The sequence below is a fragment of the Dendropsophus ebraccatus genome, chromosome 3, assembly GCF_027789765.1.
Source record: "Dendropsophus ebraccatus isolate aDenEbr1 chromosome 3, aDenEbr1.pat, whole genome shotgun sequence".
NCBI classification, from domain to species: Eukaryota; Metazoa; Chordata; class Amphibia; order Anura; family Hylidae; genus Dendropsophus; species Dendropsophus ebraccatus.
Genome location: NC_091456.1, coordinates 187,965,489 through 187,992,268, shown reverse-complemented (window position 1 = coordinate 187,992,268; position 26,780 = coordinate 187,965,489). Strand labels below are relative to the sequence as shown.

At 45.7% G+C, this 26,780-nt stretch overlaps 2 protein-coding genes across 3 annotated transcripts in view; both read left to right on the top strand.

The window, feature by feature from the left end:
• Positions 1-26,780, top strand: part of LOC138786743 (oocyte zinc finger protein XlCOF22-like) — a 148,125-nt gene that overhangs the window by 63,416 nt on the left and 57,929 nt on the right. The gene's annotated exons all lie outside the window — the stretch shown is intronic.
• On the top strand, positions 10,353-24,873 carry LOC138786757 (gastrula zinc finger protein XlCGF26.1-like). 2 transcript variants are annotated; one of them, XM_069963790.1, is made up of 3 exons: positions 10,353-11,001; positions 11,098-11,587; positions 23,693-24,873. In XM_069963790.1, the coding sequence occupies exons 2-3, from the start codon at positions 11,131-11,133 to the stop codon at positions 24,742-24,744; spliced, it is 1,509 nt and encodes a 502-aa protein (XP_069819891.1). In that variant the 5' UTR covers positions 10,353-11,001; positions 11,098-11,130; the 3' UTR covers positions 24,745-24,873. The 2 variants fall into 2 exon arrangements, with proteins under 2 accessions (XP_069819891.1, XP_069819890.1); XM_069963789.1 differs by having other exon boundaries at positions 10,354-11,001; positions 11,098-11,599.

Here is a 26,780-nt window from a genome sequence, read left to right as displayed (position 1 = left end):
GGGTGTAATGACTGGGCCCGTACAGCACCTTATAGTGGGTGTAATGACTGGATCTGTACAGCACCCTATAGCGGGTGTAATGACTGGGCCTGTACAGCACCTTACAACGGGTGTAATGACTGGGCCTGTACAGCACCCTATAGCGGGTGTTATAACTGGGCCTGTACAGCACCTTATAGCGGGTATAATGACTGGGCCTGTACAGCATCTTATAGCAGGTGTAATGACTGGGCCTGTACAGCACGTTATACTGGGTATAATGACTGGGCCTGTACAGCACCCTATAGCGGGTGTAATGACTGGGCCTGTACAGGACCTTATAGCGGGTGTAATGACTGGGCCTGTACAGGACCCTATAGCGGGTGTAATGACTGGGCCTGTACAGGACCCTATAGCGGGTGTAATGACTGGGCCTGTACGGCACCCTATAGCGGGTGTAATGACTGGGCCTGTACAGCACCCTATAGCGGGTGTAATGACTGGGCCTGTACAGCACCTTATAGCGGGTGTAATGACTGGGCCTGTACAGCACCCTCTAGCGGGTGTAATGACTGGGCCTGTACAGCACCCTATAGCGGGTGTAATGACTGGGCCTGTACAGCACCCTATAGCGGGTGTAATGACTGGGCCTGTACAGCACCTTATAGTGGGTGTAATGACTGGGCATGTACAGCACCTTATAGCGGGTGTAAGGACTGGGCCTGTACAGCACCCTATAGCAGGTATAATGACTGGGCCACTACAGCATCCTATAGCAGGTATAATGACTGGGCCACTACAGCATCCTATAGCGGGTGTAATGACTGAGCCCGTGTAAAGATAATTGGTATAGATTTTATTTTGGGCATGTTATCTGATCCGTGTTTTCTAATGTTCCTTCCATTTACCATAGTTCATCAATTCTCTGTTTTTTTTCAGCTCCTACTATGCTGTAGTTAGGTGGCTGCTGTTTTTTTTTTTTAACTGGCTGCTTATGGAAAAGGGGGGACCCTACACCCCTTTAAAAAAGTGTGGGGTCCCCTGCTTTTTAAATTAAAAAAAAAAGAAGAAAAAAGTGTAGGGTCCCCCCCCCCCTATTTCCATGACCAGCTAGGGAAAATAAATAAAAATAAAATCAGCAGACTAGTTGTACCAGAGTGGGAATGTGCATCTATTTTGGCCCTCCCCACCCTAATAACACCAGCCTTGAGACAACTGTATTGCTTCCCAGTGTAACAGTGCTCCCCCCTGTGCCCCAATGTAGTAGACAAGCCTCCTCTGTGCCCCATATCGTATAGGAGATCTTCTTTGTGCCTCGATCTAGGTAGGGTGTAATAGTATATGAACAGATGAGGGGTGTAATAGTAGTACAGGAACAGATGAGGGGCAGGGACGTAGCTAGGAGTCATGGGGTCCCATAGCAAATGTACAGCGGGGGCGCAGTGCAGACCCCCGATCCTGCTGTACAGCTCCACTAACCACAAGGATGCTACCGTCTCTGCCCCAGTCACCCTATCCTGCAGTCCCTGAGGCCGCCGCCTCCTCCAGAGACTGGGGGCGTGTGCGGCCGGGAGTGCGTATACTCATCCCGCTATGGGGGCGTGTGCGGCCGGGAGTGCGTATAGTAACATAGTAAACAAGGTTGAAAGAAGACTAGAGTCCATCAGGTTCAACCTAGGGAAACCCTACTGTGTTGATCCAGGGAAGGCAAAAAACCCCCGCGAGGCTGACGACAACCGCCCCACCACATGGAGAAACACACCCCCCCCCCCCCCATCCCGACTCCAATGGCAACCAGAACAATCCCCGGATCAACGTATCACCGGAAATCTAATGCCCATAACTTGTAATATTATATTGTTCAAGAAAAGCATCCAGGCCTCCCTTGAACTTATTTAAGTATACTCATCCCGCTATGGGGGCAGGTCAACGGCAGGGATAGAGGACACTGCTGGGCGCTCTCCCTCCCCAGGCTCTGCTTCAGCCGCCAACAACGCACCTCCGTTCAATGTTTTTTTTTTTTTAATCAATTTTCCAAAAAAAAAAAAAAAAGAAAATATAATCGATTATCACATTTTGGGTGAATTAATTTGATCACCCAGCCCTACGGCAAAGTAAACACAAAAAGACAAGACACAAGTGAAAAATATTTTTTATTCAAGTAAAAACACCTCCACACTTCTCGTTGATCATTTTATTAAACCAAAACATTGATCTAGTCCATGGAATACAGAATACTCTGGATATAGAGATCTGAAAAACAAAAAGGAGAGAGACAAAAAAAAGAAGCAGAACACCCATCATTTTGACAGGTGTTTTGCTCCTTACAGTATGTAGCATCTGTGCAGATAGCTGCTTACAATCTGGCACCCAAGGGGTTAAGTGAGGATGCGTTACATCCCAACTGAAGTCATGTACCCCCATTTCATGAGATGCTCCCGCTGAGTACCCCCAAGGATGCAATTGATTAAAAAAAAGTTGCCTTAATGAGCCATAGGCTCTGTCAGCAATGGATTCCCAGATCAGATCCCCCCCATAACAATCTGACTGACCTGTAGGACCCAGTAATAATGCCCCCCCCCCTTAGTCAGTAATTATGTCCCCTTCCCCAATAATAAATCCTCCTTCTGTACTAATAATGCCCCTGTAGCCATTATTAATGCCCCCTTTGTGGCCAGTGATAATGCCCACCCTGTAGCTGAATGCAATGCTTCCTGTAGCCAGATATGCCCCTTTAGACAGAAAGGCCTGTAGCCGAGTATGCCCCTAGTAGGTAGGTATGGCTCTTGTAGCCGGCTATGCCCCCTTCAGCCATGAGACAACCAAGTATGCCCACTCCCCCATCGCCAGATACCCCAATCAGTTTTCGGCCCTCCTCTGTGCCCCCAATCAGATCTATGCCCTCCTCTGTGCCAGATATATTTTGTTGGCCCCTCTGTGCCCCTAATTATTTGTTTTATGCCTACCCTCTGTGCCCCCAATCAGTTTTAGGGCCCCACCTGTGCCCCCAGTTTTAGGGACCTCCCCCCCTGTGCCCCCAGTTTTAGGGACCTCCCCCTCTGTGCCCCATTTTAGATCCCCCCTCTATGCCCCCATCAGATTTATGCTCTTCTCTGTGCCAGATATATTTTATTGGCCCCACTGTGCCCCCAATTAGTTGTTTTATGCCCCCTCTGTGCCCCCAATCCGTTTTAGCACCCCGTGCCCCCAATCCGTTTTAGCCCCCCCAACCAGATGTATGCCCTCCTCTGTGCCAGATATATGCCTCTGTGGCCCCCAACCAGTTTTATGCCCCCCCCCCCCCTGTCCCCAATCACTTTTAGGGACCCCCTCTGTGCCCCTAATAAGTTTAGGCCTTCCTCTGTGCCCCCCAATCAGATTTATGCCCTCATCCCCTCTGTGCTCTGTCATTTTTAGCTTCCTGTGCCCCAAATCAGTTTTAGCCCCCCCCCCCCGATATTTATGCCCTCCTCTGTGTCAGATTTTTGCCCCCCTGTGCCCCCAATTAGTTGTTTTATGCACCCCCCCCCCTCTGTGCCCCCAATTAGTTTTAGGCCTTCCTCTGTGCCCCCCAATCAGTTTTAGCCCCACCCCCACCGTGCTCCCAATCAGTTTTAGCCCCCCAACCCCTCTGTGCCCCCAATCAGTTTTAGCCCTAAGCCATCTGTGCCCCCAATCAGTTTTAGCCCCCCCCCCTCACAGATTTATGCCCTCCTGTGCCAGATATATGTCCCTCTGGGCCCCAATTGTTTTATGCACCCCCCCCCCTCTGTGCCCCCAATTAATTTTAGCCCCCCAATCAGTTTTAGTCCCCCCAATTAGATGTATGCCTTGCTCTGCAAGATTTATGCCCCTCTGTGCCACCCAATAAGATTTATGCCCTCCTCTTTGCCAGATATATTTTATTGGCCCTTTGTGTCCCCTGCATAGAAAAAAAACTTCAACTCACCTGTCTCCTGCTCCCTGGTTCCCGTTCTCGAAGCAGCACACGTCTCCCGACACCTACTTCATCCTCTGCGCGCTCTCGTCTCCCGACACCTACTTCATCCTCTGCGCGCTCTGTTCTCCCGGCACCTCCTTCATCCTCTGCGCGCTCTCCTCTCCCGGCACCTCCTTCATCCTCTGCGCGCTCTCCTCTCCCGGCACCTCCTTCATCCTCTGCGCACTCTCCTCTCCCGGCACCTCCTTCATCCTCTGCTCGCTCTCCTCTCCCGGCACCTCCTTCATCCTCTGCGCGCTCTCCTCTCCCGGCACCTACTTCATCCTCTGCGTGCTTTCCTCTCCCGGCACCTACTTCATCCTCTGCGCACTTTCCTCTCCCGACACCTCCTTCATCCTCTGTGCGCTCTCCTCTCCTGGCACCTCCTTCATCCTCTGCGCACTCTCCTCTCCCGGCACCTCCTTCATCCTCTTCGCGCTCTGCTCTCCTGGCACCTCCTTCATCCTCTGCGTGCTTTCCTCTCCCGGCACCTACTTCATCCTCTGCGCGCTCTCCTCTCCTGGCACCTCCTTCATCCTCTGCGTGCTTTCCTCTCCCGGCACCTACTTCATCCTCTGCGCGCTTTCCTCTCCCGGCACCTCCTTCATCCTCTGCGCGCTCTGCTCTCCTGGCACCTCCTTCATCCTCTGCGCACTCTCCCGGCACCTCCTTCATCCTCTGCGCGCTCTCCTCTCCCGGCACCTACTTCATCCTCTGCGTGTTTTCCTCTCCCGGCACCTACTTCATCCTCTGCGCGATCTCCTCTGCTGGCACCTCCTTCATCCTCTGCGTGCTTTCCTCTCCCGGCACCTACTTCATCCTCTGCGCGCTTTCCTCTCCCGGCACCTCCTTCATCCTCTGCGCGCTCTGCTCTCCTGGCACCTCCTTCATCCTCTGCGCACTCTCCTCTCCCGGCACCTCCTTCATCCTCTTCGGGCTCTGCTCTCCTGGCACCTCCTTCATCCTCTGCGCACTCTCCTCATTCTTCTTTCATCTTTCGGTGCCGGCAGTGTTGGACAAAGACAGGGCCTGCCCCGAAAGGAGAATGAGGAGAACGCAGGGAGGATGGGTGGAGTTGCTGAACAGGTGACAAGCGACGCCCCCCGCTGGCGGACCACTGTGGAGGGAGGACGTTCTCAGCCCTCAGCTGCTGATTAAGCAGTGCACAGGCCCCGACTGCAGCACATTGCAGAATGCTCCTACAATAGGAAAGTAGAGCAGCCTGCAGGCTCAGGTCAGTTCTCCCCAACCGGCTGTCACTATCAGCTGATTCAGGAGAACTGGAGAGTGATAGGAGGTGGTGAGGGGGCCCGGCAGGCCCCTAGCATGCAGGCATAGTCGCCTTGGCGACCGCTGTGGCCCCTATAGCTACGCCACTGGCTCCCACAGAACGTGACTGCAGCACATCGCAGAATGCTCCCACAGACCCCTGACCCTGCAAATCATTGCACAACATCATTACCCTTGACCCCGCAGACCATTGCATATCACTACTAGGGACCCCTGACCCCGCAGACTACAGGTCCCTGCCCCTGCAGATGATCGCATAACACATTACTACAGAACCCTGACCCTGCTGATCGTCGCATATCATTACTACAGACCCCTGACCCCGCAGACCATCACATATCTTATTATTACAGACCCCTGACCCTGCAGACCATCACATATTATTACTACAGACCCCTAACCCTGCAGACCATCACATATTATTACTACAGACCCCTAACCCTGCAGACCATCATTACTACAGACCCCTGACCCCGCAAATCATTGCATAAAACATTACTACAGACCCCTGACCCTGCAGATGATCGCATAACACATTACTAAAGACCCTTGACCCCACAGACCATTGCATAAGATCATTACTGCAGGTCCATGCCATTGCAGACCATTGCATAACACAGTACTACAGACCCATGCAGACCATCCCATAACAGTACTACAGACCCCTGACCCTGCAGATCATTGCATAACACATTACTACAGACCCCTGACCCCGCAGACCATCGCATAACATCATTACTGCAGGTCTATGCCCTTGCAGATCATCGCATAACACAGTACTACAGACCCCTGCCCTTGCAGACCATCGCATAACACATTACTACAGATCCCTGCAGATCATCAAATAACACAGTACTACAGATCCCTGAGCCTGCAGACCATCGCATAACATTACTACAGGTCCCTTCCCCTGCAGATGATCACATAACATCATTACTACAGACCCCTGATCCTGCAGATGATCACATAACCTCATTATTACAGACCCCTGCCGCAGATCATCGCATAACACATTAGTACAGACCCCTGACCCTGCAAAACTTCATAAAAAATGCCCCCAGAGAGAAGCTTACCAATTCCAATAACCAGAAACTCCTCACACGGCCATTACTGCCATCTTCTACCTCACAGAAATCCCGGGACACAGACAGACCCTGCAGCTACACAGTCCTGACTGACCCCGACCGGCTGCTTCCTCACTACTGCTAGGAAACACTGGGAAACCATAAGCTCCTCCCACACAAGTCACATGGGCGTGATGTCATCAAGGGTACATAGATTCACTTGGAGATAGCATCTACCGGAAGCACACGGCTCCTGTACAGCTCTGCCCACTGGCTGACAGACAGGTAGGAGTTTTAGGGTAAATTCAATGAGGATACATACTCGCAGCTGGATTTACATGCCACTGGGAGTATGTACGTCAAAGCGCCATTAATCCCCCCGCCGCATAGGATCCGCCCGTGTGAATTTACCCTTAGGCTGGGTTCACACTACGTATATTTGAGGCTGTATTTGGTCCTCATAGCAACCAAAACCAGGAGTGGATTGAAAACACAGAAAGGATCTGTTCACATAATGTTGTAATTGAGTGGATGGCCGCCATTTAATGGCAAATATTTGATGTTATTTTAAAACAACGGCTGTGGTATTGATATAATGGAAGTTATTTACCATTATATGGCGGCCATCCACTCAATTACAACATTATGTGAACAGATCCTTTCTGTGTTTTCAATCCACTCCTGGTTTTGGTTGCTATGAGGACCAAATACAGCCTCAAATATACGTAGTGTGAACCCAGCCTTAAAGTGTTTAGGAGAGAGGCGGCTCCTGTACAGCTCTGCAGGTGGAGGGATGTGTGGAGTCACCACAGGGAAGGAGCTGGGGGACAGCGGGAGGATTAACCCCTTCAGGACTGGGAGGTTTTGATTTGTGAGGATGAAGTTTTCTTTCTCTGACATCACAGGAGCTCAAACATCTTACACATTTATAACTTGTCTCTTCCTATCGCTGTGCCGGGTTTGTTGTACTTTTTCTTCCCATTCCTTATTATCCATTGTATCCTCTACTTTCTATTCATCTCTCCAGGATCCTCTGCTGATATCTTCTATATAAGAGACCGACCCATCAACCATGGAGAGAGACAGAGACAAGATGGCCGAGAGGATAATAACCCTCACCCTACACATACTCTTCCTGCTTACTGGGGAGGTGAGGGATTCTGGGAGTGATGTCATCATGACATCATTCTTATCTATGGAATAACAGATGGATAGGACTGGAGAGGTGAGGGATTCTGGGAGTGATGTCATCATGACATCATTCTTATCTATGGAATAACAGATGGATAGGACTGGAGAGGTGAGGGATTCTGGGAGTGATGTCATCATGACATCATTCTTATCTATGGAATAACAGGTGGATAGGACTGGAGAGGTGAGGGATTCTGGGAGTGATGTCATCATGACATCATTCTTATCTATGGAATAACAGATGGATAGGACTGGAGAGGTGAGGGATTCTGGGAATGGATGGAATAATATTAACCACTGGAGTGATACTAACCACCGTGATCCCGGCTGCTTTCTGCAGCCCAGGATCGCAGCTATTAAGGGGTGCAGCCGATGGCCGAATCCGCTAATTAGTACATTTAAATGCAGCTGTCAAACATGACAGCTGCATTTAACCCCTAGACGTAGGGTTACGTCATGGAAGTCTGTCCCCAGACGACCCATGACGTAACCCTAAGTCCTGGGTGTTTCTCCGGCTATGAAGCGCGCTCCGGAGCGGAGCGCGCTTCATAGGAGGTGGGGGTCGGCTGCAGTGAGCAGCCGGGACCTCACCGGTAATGACACGCTGCAGCGATCGCGCTGCCGCGTGTCATTGACCCCTTAAACACCGCGATCGCGGCATTTAAGTGCAAGTGACAGGGGGAGTCCCCTGTCACTTACCAATCGGGACCCCCGCAGTGTGACCGCCGGAGGTCTCTTACCTGCCTCCATGCGGTCCGATCGGCGACCTGCTGCACTTAGCCTGCACAGGCAGGCTCAATGAGCAGATCGCCGATAACACTGATCAATGCTATGCCTGTGGCATAGCAATGGTCAGTGTAAAAATTTAAGTACTGTATGTAGAAGTCCCCCAAAGGGACTTCAAATGTGTAAAAAAAAAAAAAAAAAAAAAAAAGTTCAAAACACTATTACACTACCCCAAAACCCCTCCCCCAATAAAAGTTGAAATCACCCCCTTTCCCATAATATAAATAAAACATATAAAAATAAATAAATAGATAAACATATAATATACCGTAGCGTGCGTAATTGTCCGATCTATTAAAATATAACAAGCGTCATTGTGAACGGCGTACACGAAAAGAGGGGAAAAAGTGCGCAGATTACCGATTTTGTTACATTATATATTAAAAAAAAATCTATAAAAAGTGTTCAAAACGTCCGATCTTCACAAATATGGTATTAATAAAAACTAGAGATCATGGCGGAAAAAATGACACCCCATTAAGCCCCGTAGGTGAAAAAATAAAACCGTTATAAGTGTCACAATAGGCCCATTTTATTAATATTTAATTGCCAAAAAAAAGGATTTCATAAAAAAAAAATATATATATATAACATTAGAGAATCTGTGTAACCTGCATATGGTTGTGTTCAGACTGACCTATAGAATAATAGTATCATGTCGCTGTTACCATATAGTGCATTACGTAGACACAGGAACCCCCCAAACGTTACCATATTGCATTCTTTTTTACGATTTCACCTATTTATATCTTCATAAATAATATATTTGGAATTCCATCATACATGTTATGGTAAAATGAATGACGCCATTACACAGTACAACTATTCCTGTAACAAATAAGCCCTTACATGGCCTGTAGATAGAAAACTGAGAGTGCTAGAGCTCTTAGAAGGGGAGGAGGGAAAAACGAAAACACTAAGATCAAAATTTGCGCGGTCCACTGGGTCATTTTGGGCCTGGTCCTCAAAGGGTTAAAAGTCCCTCACAGCCCCTCTCCCTGGTGTCTAGTGGCCGGGGGGGGGGGATCGGGTTGGGGGGAGATCTGTTACACTGGTCAGGTTGGGACTCAGCAATCCATGTATCTGGTCTGATGCAGACCAGAATAATAGAGCACTGATCTGATGAATTAGTGCTGTATAATATACACAGCATTGATCTCAATGGGAGATGCTGTGTATATGAGCATCAATGGGAGATGCTGTGTACAATGCTGTGTATATAGGAGTCCCCCAGGGGGATCAGTGCTGTGTATATAGGAGTCCCCCAGGGGGATTAGTGCTGTGTATATAGGAGTCCCCTGGGAGATCAGTGCTGTGTATATGGGAGTCCGCCAGGGAGATCAGTGATGTGTATATAGACATCCCCCAGGGGGATCAGTGCTGTGTATATAGGAGTCCCCCAGGGGATCAGTGCTGTGTATATAGGAGTCCCCTGGGAGATCAGTGCTGTGTATATAGGAGTCCCTCAGGGGGCTTCTAATTATGTATGTGTTTTTATGAATAAAAAATCCCCTTCCCCATTAAAATTCTGACTCACCCCCCTTTTCCCATTTTATAAATATAAATAAATAAACACATTTGGTATCGTCGCCTGTGCAATCCCCCGAACTATTAAATTATCTGATCTCACACGGTAAACGGCGTAGGCGGGAAAAAATTAAAAAGTGCAAAATTGCACATTTTTGATTGTATCAAATCCAGAAAAATTATGATAAAAAGCGATCAAAAAGTTGCATATAGGCAAGTATTATACCGATAGAAAGTACAGATCATGGCACAAAAAATGACACCTCACACAGCCCCATAGACCAAAGGATAAAAGCGTTATAACTTATAAGGATGGGAATAGAGCAATTGTATGGAACTTTTTTTTTTTAAAGGTTTTAATTTTTTAAAAACTGTCAAATAAAATGAAAGTTATGCAAGTTGCTTCTTATTGTAATTGTACTGATTTGAGGAACATAAAAAATATATATAAATACATATAAAATAAAAAATATTGCGTTTTATTTTCAATTTCTCCGCGCATATAACTTTTTTCTAGCGTACAAATAAGGGCTTATATGGATCCCTAGGTGAAAAAATGCAAGGCCTTTTAAAGACTAGGAGGAAAAAATGAAAACGCAAAAACGAAAATTGGCCCAGGAGGGAAGGGGTTAATGTGTCTCTCCATACACAGGATTACACAGTAGTGAAGAAGTCCTCTAGTGGGCGCTGTGGGGCCCCTGGGTGTGAAGGATGGGGAAGAACCCTGAGCCCAATCCCGGGGCCCCTGATACATGAGGAAATGGAGGAAGAGAAGATCCTAGAAGTCACCAACAAGATGGTGGAGCTGCTGAGTGGAGAGGTGAGACTGTGGCTGCTGGGAATGCTGGGACATTATACAGTAACACCACTGGAGGGGTGGGGGGGATGACTGTGTGATCATTGTGTGTGTCAGGTTCCTATAAGGTGTCAGGACGTGGCGGTCTATTTCTCCATGGAGGAGTGGGAGTATGTAGAAGGACACAAGGATCAGTACAAGGATGTGATGCTGGAGGATCAGCAGCCCCTCCCATCAGCAGGTAATAGACAGGACTATATACACACCTCCTCTCTGTATTATCTGGATGGAAAGAATGAATTCAGTCTCTGTATGTGTTCCCTCCAGTCAGATCCAGTAAGAGAACAGCACCAGAGAGATGTCCCCGTCCTCTTCTTCCACAGGATCAGGTAGATGGAGATGTTCCCTATGATCTGTACATCCCACCTGACTTCTCCTTCTGTCTGATGACTTTTACAATATTTCTCTCACATCTTCTGAATCAGGGGGAAGATCTAATTGAGATCAATGTTACAGATATGACAGTAAAAAAAGAAGAGACAGATGACAGCAGTGATGAGCAGTATAAGGAGGACATCACTACCGGGAAGGATCTAAACCCTAATTACACAGGCACAACATCAGAAGAAGTGGAGACATGTATTAGCAATAATGAGCAGTATTTGATGGGCATCACTACAAAGAAAATTATGAACATTGTTAATGCTACAGATATAAAGGAAGTAGAAGAGACAGATGTGAGCAGTGATGAGCAGTATAAGGAGAACATCACTACAGGGAAAGATCTGAACTCTATTAATGCTACAGACATAGCGTCAGAAGAAGAGACAGATGGCAGCAATGATGAGCAGTATAAGGGAGACATTCATACGCGAAAACATCTGAAGGATATGAATGGCACTGACATGAGGGCAAAAGAAGAAAAAGAGACAGATGACAGCAGTGATGAGCAGTATAAGGAGGACATCGCTACAGGTAACCGCCCAGGTGAGTAGTGACCACTAAATGCAGAGAACAGTCACACATTCTCCTCAGTCACAGGCTGTAACTATTCTGTGTGGAATATTATAAGTAGAGATGAGCGAACCTGGAGCATGCTCGAGTCATTCCGAACCCGAACTTTCGGCATTTGATTAGCGGTGGCTGCTGAAGTTGGATAAAGCCCTAAGGCTATGTGGAAATCATGGATATAGTCATTGGCAGTATCCATGTTTTCCAGACAACCTTAGAGCTTTATCCAACTTCAGCAGCCCCAGCTAATCAAATGCCGATCGTTCGGGTTCGGATGGACTTAAACCCAAACCTATTTCACTCATCTCTAATTATAAGCTCTGTGTCCTGTCAGTTTTCCAGCTATATAATCATTCAGCTAAATTCTAATATAATATAGATGAGGATGTGACACGGCTGCAGGTAATAAAACCTATTCCGGCACCACCGTGTACAGTTATGTTGGTGCCGGTTAGACGGTATAGAGAGGGGTCGGTTACCATGACAATCGTGGAAATCTATATTTATGTCAGTGAGGCAAAATGGTTAAGGACCTTCCATCTTCTACATCTTCTATTGGCCAATAGTGGACATGTGACAGCAGGGATGTTGTCAGGCATTGACTGACCAGACCTGAGAGTTTCTATTGGCTGCTACATTGCAACTATTTGCATATGTGCTGTGATTGGCTTTTAGTGTTCTATTGTATGGCGGTTATTACCTGTGGAAAATTAGGGTTTTGTTTTTATATTGTATTATATTGTATATATAATTGTTTATTTCTAAGTTTTTCCATACAAATAGAAAATACTGTTACACATATTATTGGTCAATAATATAACAAACAATAGTAGTAATAAGTAATAACATGCCCATGTGCTAGCAGAAATCAAGATATAATAACCAGAAAATGCAAGGTAAAAGGAGCGAGGATGAGCAACAAAGAACGTAGCACAAGACACCTTTAAGGCGCTAGTCTAAACTCCCAGAATGAGGAATCAAAAATCAAGAATAACCAAGTGTAATCAAAAGTCCCAAGAGGTGGGAGTAAACTTAGCAATATATGACATAAAACACAGTACAACACAGACCGACAACAACAAGACAGGAACATTAGGGAGGTGGTTGGGTGACAGGCACAGGAGTAGTCGTTGTGGAACGGAACAGCTCATAATAAGTGTCCCACAGGGACCATACTTCATTGAAAGTTTCTACACGGTCTTTATTGGAGGCAGATAAGTACTCGCACCTCCTGACCTCCTGCACCCTGTTGATAAGCTCCACCGCAAAGGGAATAAGAGCCTGCTTCCAATATTTTGCTATCAGACACTTAGCCGCAGTAAGTATATACAGGAGAAGTCGAGCTGCAGGTTTCCGCATGTTCTTGGGAGGCACATTCAGTAGATATATTAGGGGGTCCAAAGGTATAGTCACATGAAGGATTGCATTCAGTAGGCCCTGGATTCCCAACCAGTATGGCCTCAGGACCGTGCAGTCCCAAAAAACATGCGGAAGAGTACCTACATCTGTGCAACAGCGCCAGCAAGTAGGAGGGATAGTTGGGAACAAGCGATGGAGTAGGTCAGGTGTATGGTACCATATGTAGCAGGATTTTGTATTGGTTCTCCTTGTAGGTTATACAGGAGGAGGATTTGGCTGCTTGGGACCAGATCACTTGCCACAAGTTGGGAGGGATGGGTCTACGTAAAAACTGTTCCCACTTGGCTATGAAAGGGTGCCGGGTTATCAGCTGGGGGGGGGTGTTAAGGATAGCGTAGATCTCGGAGATAAGGCCCCTGGTGGAGGAGGTTCTCTTGCAAAGTAGCTCAAACCCCGTGGGCTTTGGGAATGGTCTATTGTTCGTGATTTTAGAAGCAAAATAAGACACCTGTTCATGATACAAAGCGTCTCCTGTGGGTAATTCAAATCTCTCTCTGAGGGTTCGAAAAGGCAAAGCCTGCCTTTTAATCGGACACAATATCAGCAAAGTGAAACAGCCGGGCAATCTGCCACGGGAGTATAGTGGCGCGGTCATAGCTGTTCTGTATAGGATCCGTGTATAAAAAGGGGGTAAGCAAGGACGGTTGAGCCCTGAGAGAGTGATTCCGGTCCCCTTTTAACCAAATTCCTCTAGTGTGTCGCATGGGCCCCAAGGGCCAGTTTGTGGTACCCAAGTACTGTGGGGACCATATCAGTTCACTGGGGAGAATCGGCGCCATCCACAGTTTTTTAATTTCAGTCCATTTGTTGTAGGCAGACAAAGATGTCCATGAGGCAATCCTATGCAGATGGACAGCCAGGTAATAAAGGGATACATTCGGCACCGATAGTCCCCCAGAGGACCTTCTCGCACATAGTACTGATTTAGCTATGCGGTGACGTCGTACACCCCAGATGAAAGGCATTAGAGATCCTTGGAACCTACTCAAGACAGTATATGGAATGGGAATGGGAAGAGTTTCCAGAAGGTATAAGAATTGGGGTAGGATATTCATTTTAATCGCATTAATTTTCCCAATCAAGGACAGCGGTAAGGTGGACCATTTAGTAAGTTGTGTGGAGATATCTAGGAAAAATGTGGGAAATTATGTTTATAGAGTGTGGAAAATGATTGGGAAATGTTAACCCCTAGGTATCTTAAAGTACTGTCCACCCAGCGGAAAGAATAGGAGCTTTGAAGAGATTGAACTAAGGAGGCGGACAAGTTCACCGGGAGGGCCTCAGTTTTATGGGAATTAATCTTGTAACCTGACAAAGCACCATATTCCTCTAATAAGGTATGGAGGTTGGGGAGGGAAATCAGTGGGTTAGTAAGAAATCGTCTGCAAATAAAGAAAGTTTGAACTCCCTATCTCTGACCTGTACTCCCCAGATGTCGGGGGCAAGGAGAATGCGAGCCACCAACGGTTCTAAACTCAAAATAAATAAAAGTGGCAAGAGGGGGCACCCCTGCCGAGTCCTATTGTAAATAGGTATGGAAACGGAGGTGGCGTGGGGCATTTTGACCCGAGCCGTAGGAGATGAATATAGAGCCTGAACGGCTTGCAGAAAGGGTCCCGAGATCCCATAGGATCGGAGAGCTGCAAATAGGAAGGGTCAACCTAGCCTATCAAAGGCCTTCTTCGCGTCAAGACCTAGGAGCAGACCTTGGGAGTGCGTCTTATTTAAAACCTCTATTAGATCTATGGTACATCTAGTGTTATCACCGGCCTGCCGGTTCAACACAAATCCGACCTCATCAGCCTGCACTAGACTCGACAGGAGGGCCCCCAAACTTATCGCCAGTACCTTAGTGAATATCTTCAAATCAGCGTTAAGCAAGGAGATAGGCCTGTAGCTGGCGGGGTCAGAGGGGTCCTTCCCTTGTTTGGGGATAACTGTAATGAATGAACAGAGAGAGCATATGAGGTTGTAAGATATCGCTGAATGATTTATAGTAAGCATAAAGCAGGCCATCCGTGCCAGGGGACTTTCCGGATGGGAGGCCCTTAAATACCTCCCCTAGTTCCTCTGCGGTGATGGGCACATTCAGGGAGTCCAGATCAGAGGAGGATAGCTTTGGCAGGTTACAAGAGTCAAGGTAGAATCGGAGGAGGTTGACTCTATCACAGGGGTCTTGGGGGAGGGTGTTAGGAAAAGAGTATAGGGAAGTGTAGTAAGCCGCGAAGATAGTGGCAATACCTGAGGGATCATATTGGAGGTTGCCCCGGCTGTCTCTCATGACATATGGGGATTTCTTGACAGTCTGGTCTGGCACTTGGGATGCCAACAGCGTATGGGCCTTGTTCGCCTTGTCATAATACTTATGTTTTGTGAATGAAAGAAGGCGGCTGGCCTTAGACATAGCCAGTTCCTTCAGTTCGTTGCGTATTGCCACTATGTCTCGGAGCAAGGGGATAGATGGGAGCCGAATCATACGGGCTTCTTTTGTACACAGGAGTTGGGTCAGGAAATTAGGGTGTTAGTACTCGAGTCGTGCTCTCGGCTCGGCTTTTTCAGCCATAATGCTTCACATGTTTTTCACATACTCAGCTCTGCTGTTCTTTGTTATAGCAGAGGCCAGGGTTTCACTCCCCTGGCTGTTCAGCATAGGTGTTGGGTGTTTGCACTGATTATTGATTGACAGCTGACTTACCAGTTAGCTTTCTGTATCTGGCAGGACCTGGATCCTCAGCCCCAATCAAGTCTGGGGCTGGGACTCCAGGCTCCATAAATATCAGCCCTGTGGTCTCATTTCTTGCCTGCGATAGAACCTGGTTCCTCCTGTGTATCTTGACCTAGCGTTACTGTGACTTTGTACTTCTGATACTTGACCTTTTGTCTTGGACCTCGACTATTCTTTGGATCACGATTTTGTACCTATACTGACCGGCTGTTACCGACTCGGACCTCTGACTTTCCCTTGCTTGTTTGTTAGTCTTGTCTCTGTTTTTCGTGTATGCACTTTGCCAGGTTAGGGAACACCGCCCAGTTGTCCGCAGCTGTTTAGAGCTGTCGCGGCAAGCAGGTAGGGCCAGCTGGGGTGGGTGCCAGTTCTAGGGCTGCACTCGTCTTGTTTTCCCAGACCCCCTACCTGACATAGGGTTTTTTAAACGTTATTTCGTAAAAAGGATAATTCCGTACGAAACTAAAAATACTTAGCACACCTGTCACCGCCGAGGGCTTCGAAACGCAGTTTAAATGAAGTCTGTGTACAAAGTTCTTTGGGCTGTATTAATCGCAGAAGGAAAAGAAGAAGCTGGAAGAAGAATAAAGAATACAGATTACAATATTTACTGCAAGGATCGTGTTTTGCAGTTTTTCTATGAATCTTTATACTACAGGCTCCTATACCACCACATGTGCTTATTAGAGATGAGCGAATACTATTTGACCGATCAGCTATTCGATCGAATAGTACACTATTCGAGGTATTCGACTCTGGTCGAATATTCGTGCCAAAACGCAGTAAAAATTAGATTCGCCCTCCCACATCCCCTGGCGCTTTTTTCCAGCCAATAAACATGCAGGGGGTAGCGACAGGCACTAGGAATAGGCAGGACTTTGAAAAAAAAAAAACCTCTAACTGTGATTGGCTGGCTAAACCATGTAACCTCCTGAATAAAAGAATAGTGATTTGAGATTCGTGTCACTTGCTGTTTGGAGCTAGAGAGGGACAGACTATATACCAGGGAGAAAGAGCTTTTAGGTGAAGCTAGGTAGGAAGGGACCCCAAAAGCCCTTGTTAGGGCTAAAACTATAAAAAAAAATCTGAGATTTACAAGCTGTTGTGAGACAGGCAGTGTGTATACACTGTATAAGCTGTTGTGAGACAGGCAGTGTATACACACTGTGTAAGCAGTTGTGAGACAGGCAGTGTGTCTACACTGTATAAGCTGTTGTGAGACAGGTAGTGTATACACACTGTATAAACAGTTTGTGAGACAGGCAGTGTATACACACTGTATTAGCTGTTGTGAGACAGGCAGTGTTTACACACACACACACACACACACACACTGTATAAGCAGTTGTGAGACAGGCAGTGTATACACACACTGTATAAGCAGTTGTAAGACAGGCAGTGTGTCTACACTGTATAAGCTGTTGTGAGACAGGCAGTGTGTATACCCTGTGATAGTGTATACAGCTGTATACTGTTATTGTGGGATAATACCTTTTATTTTGTTACCACAGATTTGCGTAGTCTGCATCCAGTGAAGGCGTTGACCAGCCCTTTATTTCTATTTTTGTAAAATCAATTCTATATCCGGTTTACGGCTGTATACAGTGTGTGTGTGATTAATAGCTGTTATCTTGCTACTACAGATTTGCGCAGTGTGCGTCCAGGGAAGGCGTTGACCAGCCCTTTATTTCTATTGTTGTAAAAACAATTCTATTGTAAGAACAATTGAAAAAAGTTAAACAGCTACTACAATGCGTAAGGCGAAGCGAAGAGGACAGGGACCCGGAAATGCTGCTGGGCTTTATAGAACAGTTGTGCAGGGGGCGGGGTACACAACTGTCGAGGCCCGATCAGCGTGACCAAATGTTACGATGGATGGCGGAGGGTGCTTCCAGTTATTTGTCCACTCACTCCAATATAGAGGCTAGCAAAGAGTGACACTCATGTCTCCAAACCTGCACAATACATCCATCATAGTCATCCCACCCTTGCCCACTCCGAGGAGCTCTTTTTGGGTCCTTTTTCCCAAGTGGACAGTGTTGAAATACTTGATGAATCCCCGGAGCTACCGGAGAATCCCCAGAGAGACCCAATTGCCGTTAATCAAAACAGTTGGCTTGTCCAGTGTGCAGGAGGATCAGCAGAGTAAGGAGATGGAAGAGGAGGGGCTGGACAATGATGTGAACGACCCGACCTGGCAAAGGGGGATTTGTCCAGTGGAGAAAATAGTGGAGGTGTAGAGGCCCGCGCAGCACCAAAAACGGTGCAAAGAGGCAGAGGGATGTCCAAAGGACAGACGAGTCAGCGACACAGGCAAGAGTCAGGATCAGATCAGAATCAATTTGATATCCTTTATACGGCTGTATACTGTGAGTGTGGGATAATACTTAAGATTGCCAGCACAGGCTCTGATAACCCCTCCTTCTCCTCTTCCTCCGTAACATCGCCCTCAGCGGTGAGCTGGAAACGCTGCAGCACTGGCGTGGAAAGACGTCAGCAGGCCGTGCTCAAGCTTATCAGCTTAGGTGATAAAAAGCACAGTGCCCCAGAGGTAAGGGATGCCATCTTGCAGCAGGATAGTAGAAGAGTGTAGGATAATAGCTGTTATCTTGCTACTACTTATTAGCGCAGTCTGCATCCTGTGAAGGCGTTGACAAGCCCTTTAATTCGGTTATTTTCAATATCAATTTGATGTCTGGTATACGGCTGTATACTGTGAGTGTGGGATAATAGCTCTTATTTTGCTAGTACTGATTTGGCTGTCGTCGCTGCAGCTGGGACCAGGCATGGTCATGTGTGATAATGGCTGTAACCTGGTGGCAGCTCTGGAGCTTGGAGAACTCCAACACGTTCCATGCCTGGCCCAGGTTTTTAATTTGGTGGTGCAACGCTTTTTAAAGACCTACCCCGACCTGCTGGAGCTACTGGTGAAAGTGCAGCGCCTGTACGCCCACTTTCGCAAGTCCACCGTGGCGGCTGCTAGCCTTAAAAAGCTACAAAAACATTTGCCCAAACACCAGCTGTTGTGCGATGTCACCACTCGCTGGAATTCCACATATCATATGTTGTCCAGGGTGTGTGAGCAGCAGAGAGCCCTCATGGAATACCAGCTACAAAACCCACGGGTGCCTTCAAATCAGCTCCCTCAGTTTGTTAACCATGGGTGTCCATGGATGGCAGACTTATGCGAAATTTTAAGGATATTTAAGGAGTCCACCAAGAGGGTCAGCTGTGACGATGCCATAGTGAGCATAACCATCCAACTCCTATGCGTCGTCAAAGAATCCCTCATCGCCATCAGGGAGAACGCCTTGCACGCAGAGGAGGTCGGGATAGGAGGAGACGTGACTTAACTAGACAGTCACACTACACTCAGCTTCTCAGTGTCGATTCCTAGAGGAAGAAGAGAAGGAGGAGGCTGTTGGCCACACTGTCGGCGAGGCTAGCGGTGCGTCCCATTGGTCCAGCGAGGATGGGGAGAAGAGGAGGCAGAGGAGGAGGAAATATTGAACGATCCTTCTAGTGGGGGCAGCGAAGTAATGCCAATTCACAGCCTGGCACACATGCTTTCCCTGCTGTCCCATATGCATGCAGAGGTGTTGGCATCATTTCCTGGGGTGTCATTGGGCACTTGGTGACCTTCTAGTGGTCGAATCTTGATTTCCAGGTCCCAAGGATTTTTCTCCCATAGACTATAATGGGATTCGATATTCGTTCGATTAGTCGAATATCGGACGCTATAGGAATTGAATCCAATCTAATTGAATATTTCACTATTCGCTCATCTCTAGTGCTTATATATACAGACACTCATGAAATTCTTAATGTATTTTATGTCCAGTCGTATATATCGGCATTTAGAAGATACTTGGACTGTACAATCAGTTGTTACATTTGGTTTTTATACATTGAGGCTGGGTTCACACTGCGTGTATTTCAGGCAGTATTGTGGTCCTCATATTGCAACCAAAACCAGGAGTGGATTAAAGGGAACCAATCACCCAGAAAATCAATGTAAAGACAAGGATATGTGCTGATAGATCACCCAGCACACTTCCCAAATATGCCCCTGTAACCTCTGTGCCCCCCTCAATTAGACAGTAATCTTACTTTGTTCAGGTCACGCGCTGTATGTAAATTTTTGCTAAGTAGTCCTGGTGGGCGTATGTAGTCCTGGTGGGCGTATGTAGTCCTGGTGGGCGTATGTAGTCCTGGTGGGCGTATGTAGTCCTGGTGGGCGTATGTAGTCACGGTCCGGGGGCGTATCTAGTCACGGTCCGGGGGCGTATCTAGTCACGGTCTGGGGCTGTAATCACGCCCAGAGGGGCGTGATTCGGAGGCTTGCGGTCCAGTGACGTCATCCGGCGGCTTGCGTTCTGCGTCGCGGCCGCGCCGACGTGTTCGGGAACCCGCGCATGCGCAGTACGTCAGCGTCGTCTCCCGCCGTACTGCGCATGCGCGGGTTCCCGTACACGTCGGCGCGGCCGCGACACGGAACGCAAGCCGCCGGTTGCCGTCACTGGACCGCAAGCCTCCGAATCACGCCCCTCTGGGCGTGATTACAGCCCCAGACCGTGACTAGATACGCCCCCGGACCGTGACTACATACGCCCACCAGGACTACATACGCCCACCAGGACTACTTAGCAAAAATTTACATACAGCGCGTGACCTGAACAAAGTAAGATTACTGTCTAATTGAGGGGGGCACAGAGGTTACAGGGGCATATTTGGGAAGTGTGCTGGGTGATCTATCAGCACATATCCTTGTCTTTACATTGATTTTCTGGGTGATTGGTTCCCTTTAAAAAAAAGAAAGGATCTGTTCACACAATGGTGAAATTGAGTGGATGGCCGCCATATAACAGTAAATAACTGCCATTATTTCAATATAACGGCCGTTGTTTTAAAATAACAGCAAATATTTGCCATTAAATGACGGCCATCCACTCAATTTCAACATTGTATGAACAGATCCTTTCTGTGTTTTTAATCCACTCCTGGTTTTGGTTGCAATACGAGGACCACAATACTGACTGAAATATACGTAGTGTGAACCCAGCCTTATATGACTTTCTGGGTTAGTTATAGCATAGATAACTCTGTCCCCTGTAGTAGATTGTGAGCTCCTCCACAATTCTTAGATTTTTCACATTGGGAGAACAAGTGATCAGCAGGGGATGATTCTAGGATAAGAAGATTATCGGCTCTATTATTCTCAAATCCGGTTATGGGTATGTAGGGGGTGAATAGTCCTATTTTTTATTTGAGAAGAGTCTCCATTACTTTTACTACTAAGGACGTCACCGGCCTCCAGCTTCTAGATTCTTCTCCCTGACACTTCCTGTGGATGGGAACAGATCTGATCATTCTTATTATGTTACATAAAAAAGAGTAACTTTCCATGTCTGCAATATGTTTAACCCCTTGCCTCCGCAGCCTGTTTTGGCCTTAATGCCCAGGGCCTATTTTAAATCTGACCTGTCTCTCTCTTGTAGTAGTAACTCTGTGATGCTTTTAACTATTGCGGTAATTCTGAGACTATTCCTATTTATGTTTGTGGTATACTTTGGTTGATACACTCAGTAGTTTTTTTTGTTTTTTTTTTTAAAAAGGTGTTTCGCAAAAATATAAGCAAGTTGGAGGGGAAATTTAAAAATTACATTCTTCTGGCAGATATTCCATTTTAATTCATTTTTTTTTCCCTCTAACACAGCAAATACTAACTGAGAAATGGAACTCGCTATTTATTCCTCTTATTCCAATGTTTCTAGAAATCCCCCATATGTGGCCGCAGTGCGTCACCTGACTCAACCACAGGCTGCAGACATGACAGAGACCTGGGGAATTTTGGGGTCTTTTTTTTTTTATTTCAGCTTTTTATTTTTTTTTTAGCCATTACACCATGTCACTGAGGCCTTGCGGTGCCAAAATATTTTAGCAAGACAAGTTGGCGTTTTCATCGGTACCATTCTGGGGGACATGTGACACCCTCATCATTTTTTATTTAATTTTTTATGAGGTGGTACTAATAAAAAAAAAAAAATTGCAGCTGTTTTTTTTTTTTTTTTGTACGCCGTTTACTATACGTCACATATGACATGTTATATAGCGATTGCTATAAATCACATATGACATTATATCGTTATTCGTCAGGTCGGTGCGATTACAGTGATATCCATGTTATATAGCGGTTACTATACGTTACATATGACATTTTATCGTTATTCGTCAGGCCGGTACGATTCCAGTGATATCCATGTTATATAGCGGTTACTATACATTACATATGACATGTTATATAGCGGTTACTATACGTTACATATGACATTTTATCATTATTTGTCAGGCCGGTACGATTACAGTGATATCCATGTTATATAGCGGTTACTATACGTTACATATGACATGTTATCGTTATTCCGTCTGGTCGGCACGATTACAGTGATACCCATAGCTTCTGTTATAGTTTATGGCATTTATACTATACATACTGTTTGTGTTTTGCATATTATAAGAGCAGTAATATTTTTATCCTTTCGGCAATGGAGTTATGTGAGGGCTTTTTTTTTTTTTTTTGCGGCATAAGCTGACGTTTTTTAATGGTACACCTTTTGGGTACATGTGACATTTTGAAAGCTTTTTTTCTATATTTTTTAGGGGGCAGGATTAACAAAAAATTTTAGTTTTGGTTAGTTTTTTTTTTTTTTTACGGTGTTAATCAGGCGGGATAATTAATATAACAGGCTATTAGAGGGGGTGATTATGGACGGTGCGATACCAAATCTGTGTATTTTATTTATAGGGGATCATTTATAATGGGGGATGGAGAATGTGTATATTTATATTTATTTATTTATTTTTATTCGTTTATTGTGTGTGCTTTTTTTACTTTTTTTTTTTACATATCTATCTATCTATCTATCTATATTCTTTGTATCTTGGAGCAGCACTACTCAGGAACAGGGTGGGTGCCAGCAGGTATAGTCCAGTCAAGACTTCACTTATATATAGCCCACAGCACTCCAAAGGTAACAGTTAAAGTGTTCTTTTATTCCATAGTGAAACAGCACAGCACAGTGTTAAATGGTTTTAACTATGGAATAAAAGAACACTTTAACTGTTACCTTTGGAGTGCTGTGGGCTATTTTCTACAATATCTGTCTGTCTGTCTGTCTATCTATCTGTCTATCTGTCTATCTGTCTATCTGTCTATCTGTCTATCTATCTGTCTATCTGTCTATCTATCTATCTGTCTATCTATCTGTCTATCTATCTATCTGTCTATCTATCTATCTGTCTATCTATCTATCTGTCTATCTATCTATCTGTCTATCTATCTATCTGTCTATCTATCTCCTGTCTATCTATCTATCTCCTGTCTATCTATCTATCTCCTGTCTATCTATCTATCTATCTATCTATCTATCTATCTATCTCCTATCTACTATCTATTATCTATCTCCTGTCTATCTATCTATCTCCTGTCTATCTATCTATCTCCTGTCTATCTATCTATCTCCTGTCTATCTATCTATCTCCTGTCTATCTATCTATCTCCTGTCTATCTATCTCCTATCTATCTCATGCATTACAGCACAGATCGTTCTATGCTGTAATGCATTATAACTGTATGAGCTGTCAGTTTTACACTGACAGCTCATACAGTACTTATGATCATGGCCCTGCCTCACTGCGGCTCCTCTCTGGACAGTAGCAGTGGGAGGAGGCAATGTTCGGCAGCCTCCTCCCGCTGCTCGATCTCACCAAAGGACAGAGGGGGGAAGCAGAGGGATAGTATGACGTCCAGGGACATCATGAGGTAGTCTGGCACTGCTTTTCATGACGTCCCTGGACGTCATTTTGGGGGAAGGGGTTAAGGTTCTATTACTCCGAAATGAGAGAAATGCTTTTCTCCTTTGCAGATGATTCTACCAGGAGCTCAGGGGGACATCAGATCTCCTCAGAGGATCATATCACACAAGATGCATATGAGGAGCCATCCACTATCCCAGATACACCCTCATGCTTTACCCACAAAAAAATTCTTACAGGGGAGAATGTAGTTTCATGTTCAGAATGTGGGAAATGTTTTACTAAGAAATCAAAGCTTGTTGATCACCAAAGAACTTACACAGAGGAGAAGCCCTTTTCATGTTCAGAATGTAGGAAATATTTTACTAAGAAATCAAAGCTTCTTAAGCATAAAAAAATTTACTCAGAGGAGAAGGCATTTTCATGTTCACAATGTGGGAAATGTTTTACTCAGAAATCAAGTCTTGTTGACCATCAAATAACTCACACAAGTGAGAAGCCCTTTTCATGTTCAGAATGTGGAAAATGTTTTACTCGGAAAGCACATCTTGTGAACCATCAAAGCAGTCACACAGGGGAGAAGCCATTTTCATGTTCACAATGTGAAAAATGTTTTACTCGGAAATCAAATCTTGTTGACCACCAAAGAACTCACACAGGGGAGAAGCCCTTCTCATGTTCAGAATGTGGGAAATATTTTACTAAGAAATCAAATCTTCTTTACCATAAAAACATTCACATAAAGGTGGAGCCATTTCCATGTTCAGAATGTGAAAAGTGTTTTTATCACAAACCACATCTTGTTAGACATCAAAGAACTCACACAGGGGAGAAGCCATTTTCATGTTCAGAATGTGGAAAATGTTTTGCTCAGAAATCATATCTTCTTCAACATAAAAACATTCACACAGGGGAGAAGCCATTTTCATGTTCAGAATGTGGAAAATGGTTTTATCAAAAATCACAACTTGTTAGACATCAAAGATCTCACACAGGGGAGAAGCCATTTTCATGTTCAGAATGTGGAAAATGTTTTGCAGTAAAATCAACCCTTGTTAACCATCAAAAAACTCACACTGGGGAGAAGCCGTTCTCATGCTCAGAATGTGGAAGATGTTTTATTCGGAAATACGCTCTTATTACACATCAAAAAACTCACTAAAGGGAGAATCAATGTTTTGTTCAGAATGAGGTAAATGAATATAAAGGATTGTAAATGATCATAAAGGAAAATGTATTCTTATTAAACATCAGAAAACTCATGTGGGGGTGATGCTGTGTGAATGCAGTGAATGCGTGTAATATTTTAATTTCAACTGAAATTTAGTTTAGTCTAGACTGTGGGCAATGTTTCGCTCAGAAAACATCTCGTAGCACATTTAAAAAAAAAACAGGAGAGATGTTATTTTCATGTTCAGAACGTGGGGTATGTACTACTTGGTAATCAAATCTTTTTCAACATCAAAGAATTCACACAGGAGAGAAGACATTTTCATGTTTGTAACGTGGGAAACGTTTTAATCAGAAATCACATCTTGTTGGATATCAAAGAAGTCACACGGGGAAAAGCCATTTTCATATTCAGGATATGTGCACACTGAAGATTACAGACAGAAGCTCCGTCGTGTACTCCTCAGCTCACGCCTGCAGCGGGCGCGCGCGTCTCTGTCCGTGTCATAGACTCCATTCTTTGCACGGGTGGATTTCTTCCTCCGTCCAAAGAATGATCAAGTTCGTTATTTGGACGGAGGAAGGAATCCGCCCGTGCATAGAATGGAATCTATGACACGGGCGGAGACGCCCGCCTGCTGCACTCCGTGAGCGTGCGCGAGCTGAGGATTACGCGACGGAGGTTCCGTCTGTAATCCTCATTGTGCACATACCCTCAGAATGTGGAAAATGTTTTGATTTCAACTTTATCCTTGTTAGACATTTAAGAATTTAAACCGGGGAGAAGTGATTTTCATGTTCAGAATATGGGAAATATTTTACTGCCTTTTAGACTTTTAAAGGGAATCTGTCAGCACTCAGACCCAAAGCGAGTTGCTGACAGTCTTATATCGGTCACAGCACCCTATTCAACCGGGTACTGTAGCTTATCCATCCAGGTAGCAGAAAATGTTTGGTCAAACTAAGATTGCATGTCAAAGAAGAGTTGCGGCTCTCCGGCACGTCTCATCTTTGCCAGCGACTACTCCTTGACACTTGGTCACACTAAGATTGTAAATTTTCTGCTACATAGCATTTCGCTTTGGGTCCAAGTGCTGACAGATTCCCTTTAAGAACTCGCACAGAGGAGAAGCCATTTTCATGCTCAGAATGTGGGAAATGTTTAAACTGAAGATTTCATGACACGAACGTGGGAAAGATTTTATCCAGAACTCACATCTTCCTAAAGTGATATTGTCTCTCTCTCTCCCCCCCCCCCCCCCCTATTTCCATGTCAGGAGTTTTCCGCACCTTTCTCAGCTTATATTGTGGACATTTCATGGTGCCCCTTTTCTTTGACCGCATGAGCACCGTAGCCCCATGTGTACCCTATAGCGCTATAATCAGGCCCCCCTCCTCCAGGCTGTGCTGTCCTGCTCTGTGGTGATTCTGTCCACCCTTCTTACTAATTCCGACCAGGCCTGCTTCCAGCAGCTGTAGATGTGTATAATACCTTGTTTCCCTGAAAATCAGAGTCTTATATAAATTTTTGCTCCCAAAGATGCGCTAGGTCTTATTTTTCCATGAAGAAGAATCCACACACTGATTGTTGAAAAAAACAAAACAAACAAAAGGCTCACCTGGTGTAGTCATACGCGAATAGGCACCACATTATTGTTTTATCAGCCAATAAAACATCTTTCATTCAGATCCTAAATCCACATTAAATCTTGCGGAGAACTACAAGGCCCAGGAAGCCATTGTTATGGATGTACTATAAGAGTGCTGTCATAGCGACTGTTCCAAATAACAGATTATAAAGTTTATAGTGCGCACTGAGAATCAAACAACCTGAAACATTGATGGTTAAGGTGGATCTCCTTTATTCAAAGATGGCTGCCAGTGTATATATCCTGAACAGTGTCGGACTGGGCCACCGGAGGATCCTCTGTAAGGCCCCAGCCCCACACAAGTGCAGCACACTGTCTGTCGTACGGCAGGGCCCCCAGACAGTGCTACATGCTGCTCCCTATTAATGCTGTCATCTGA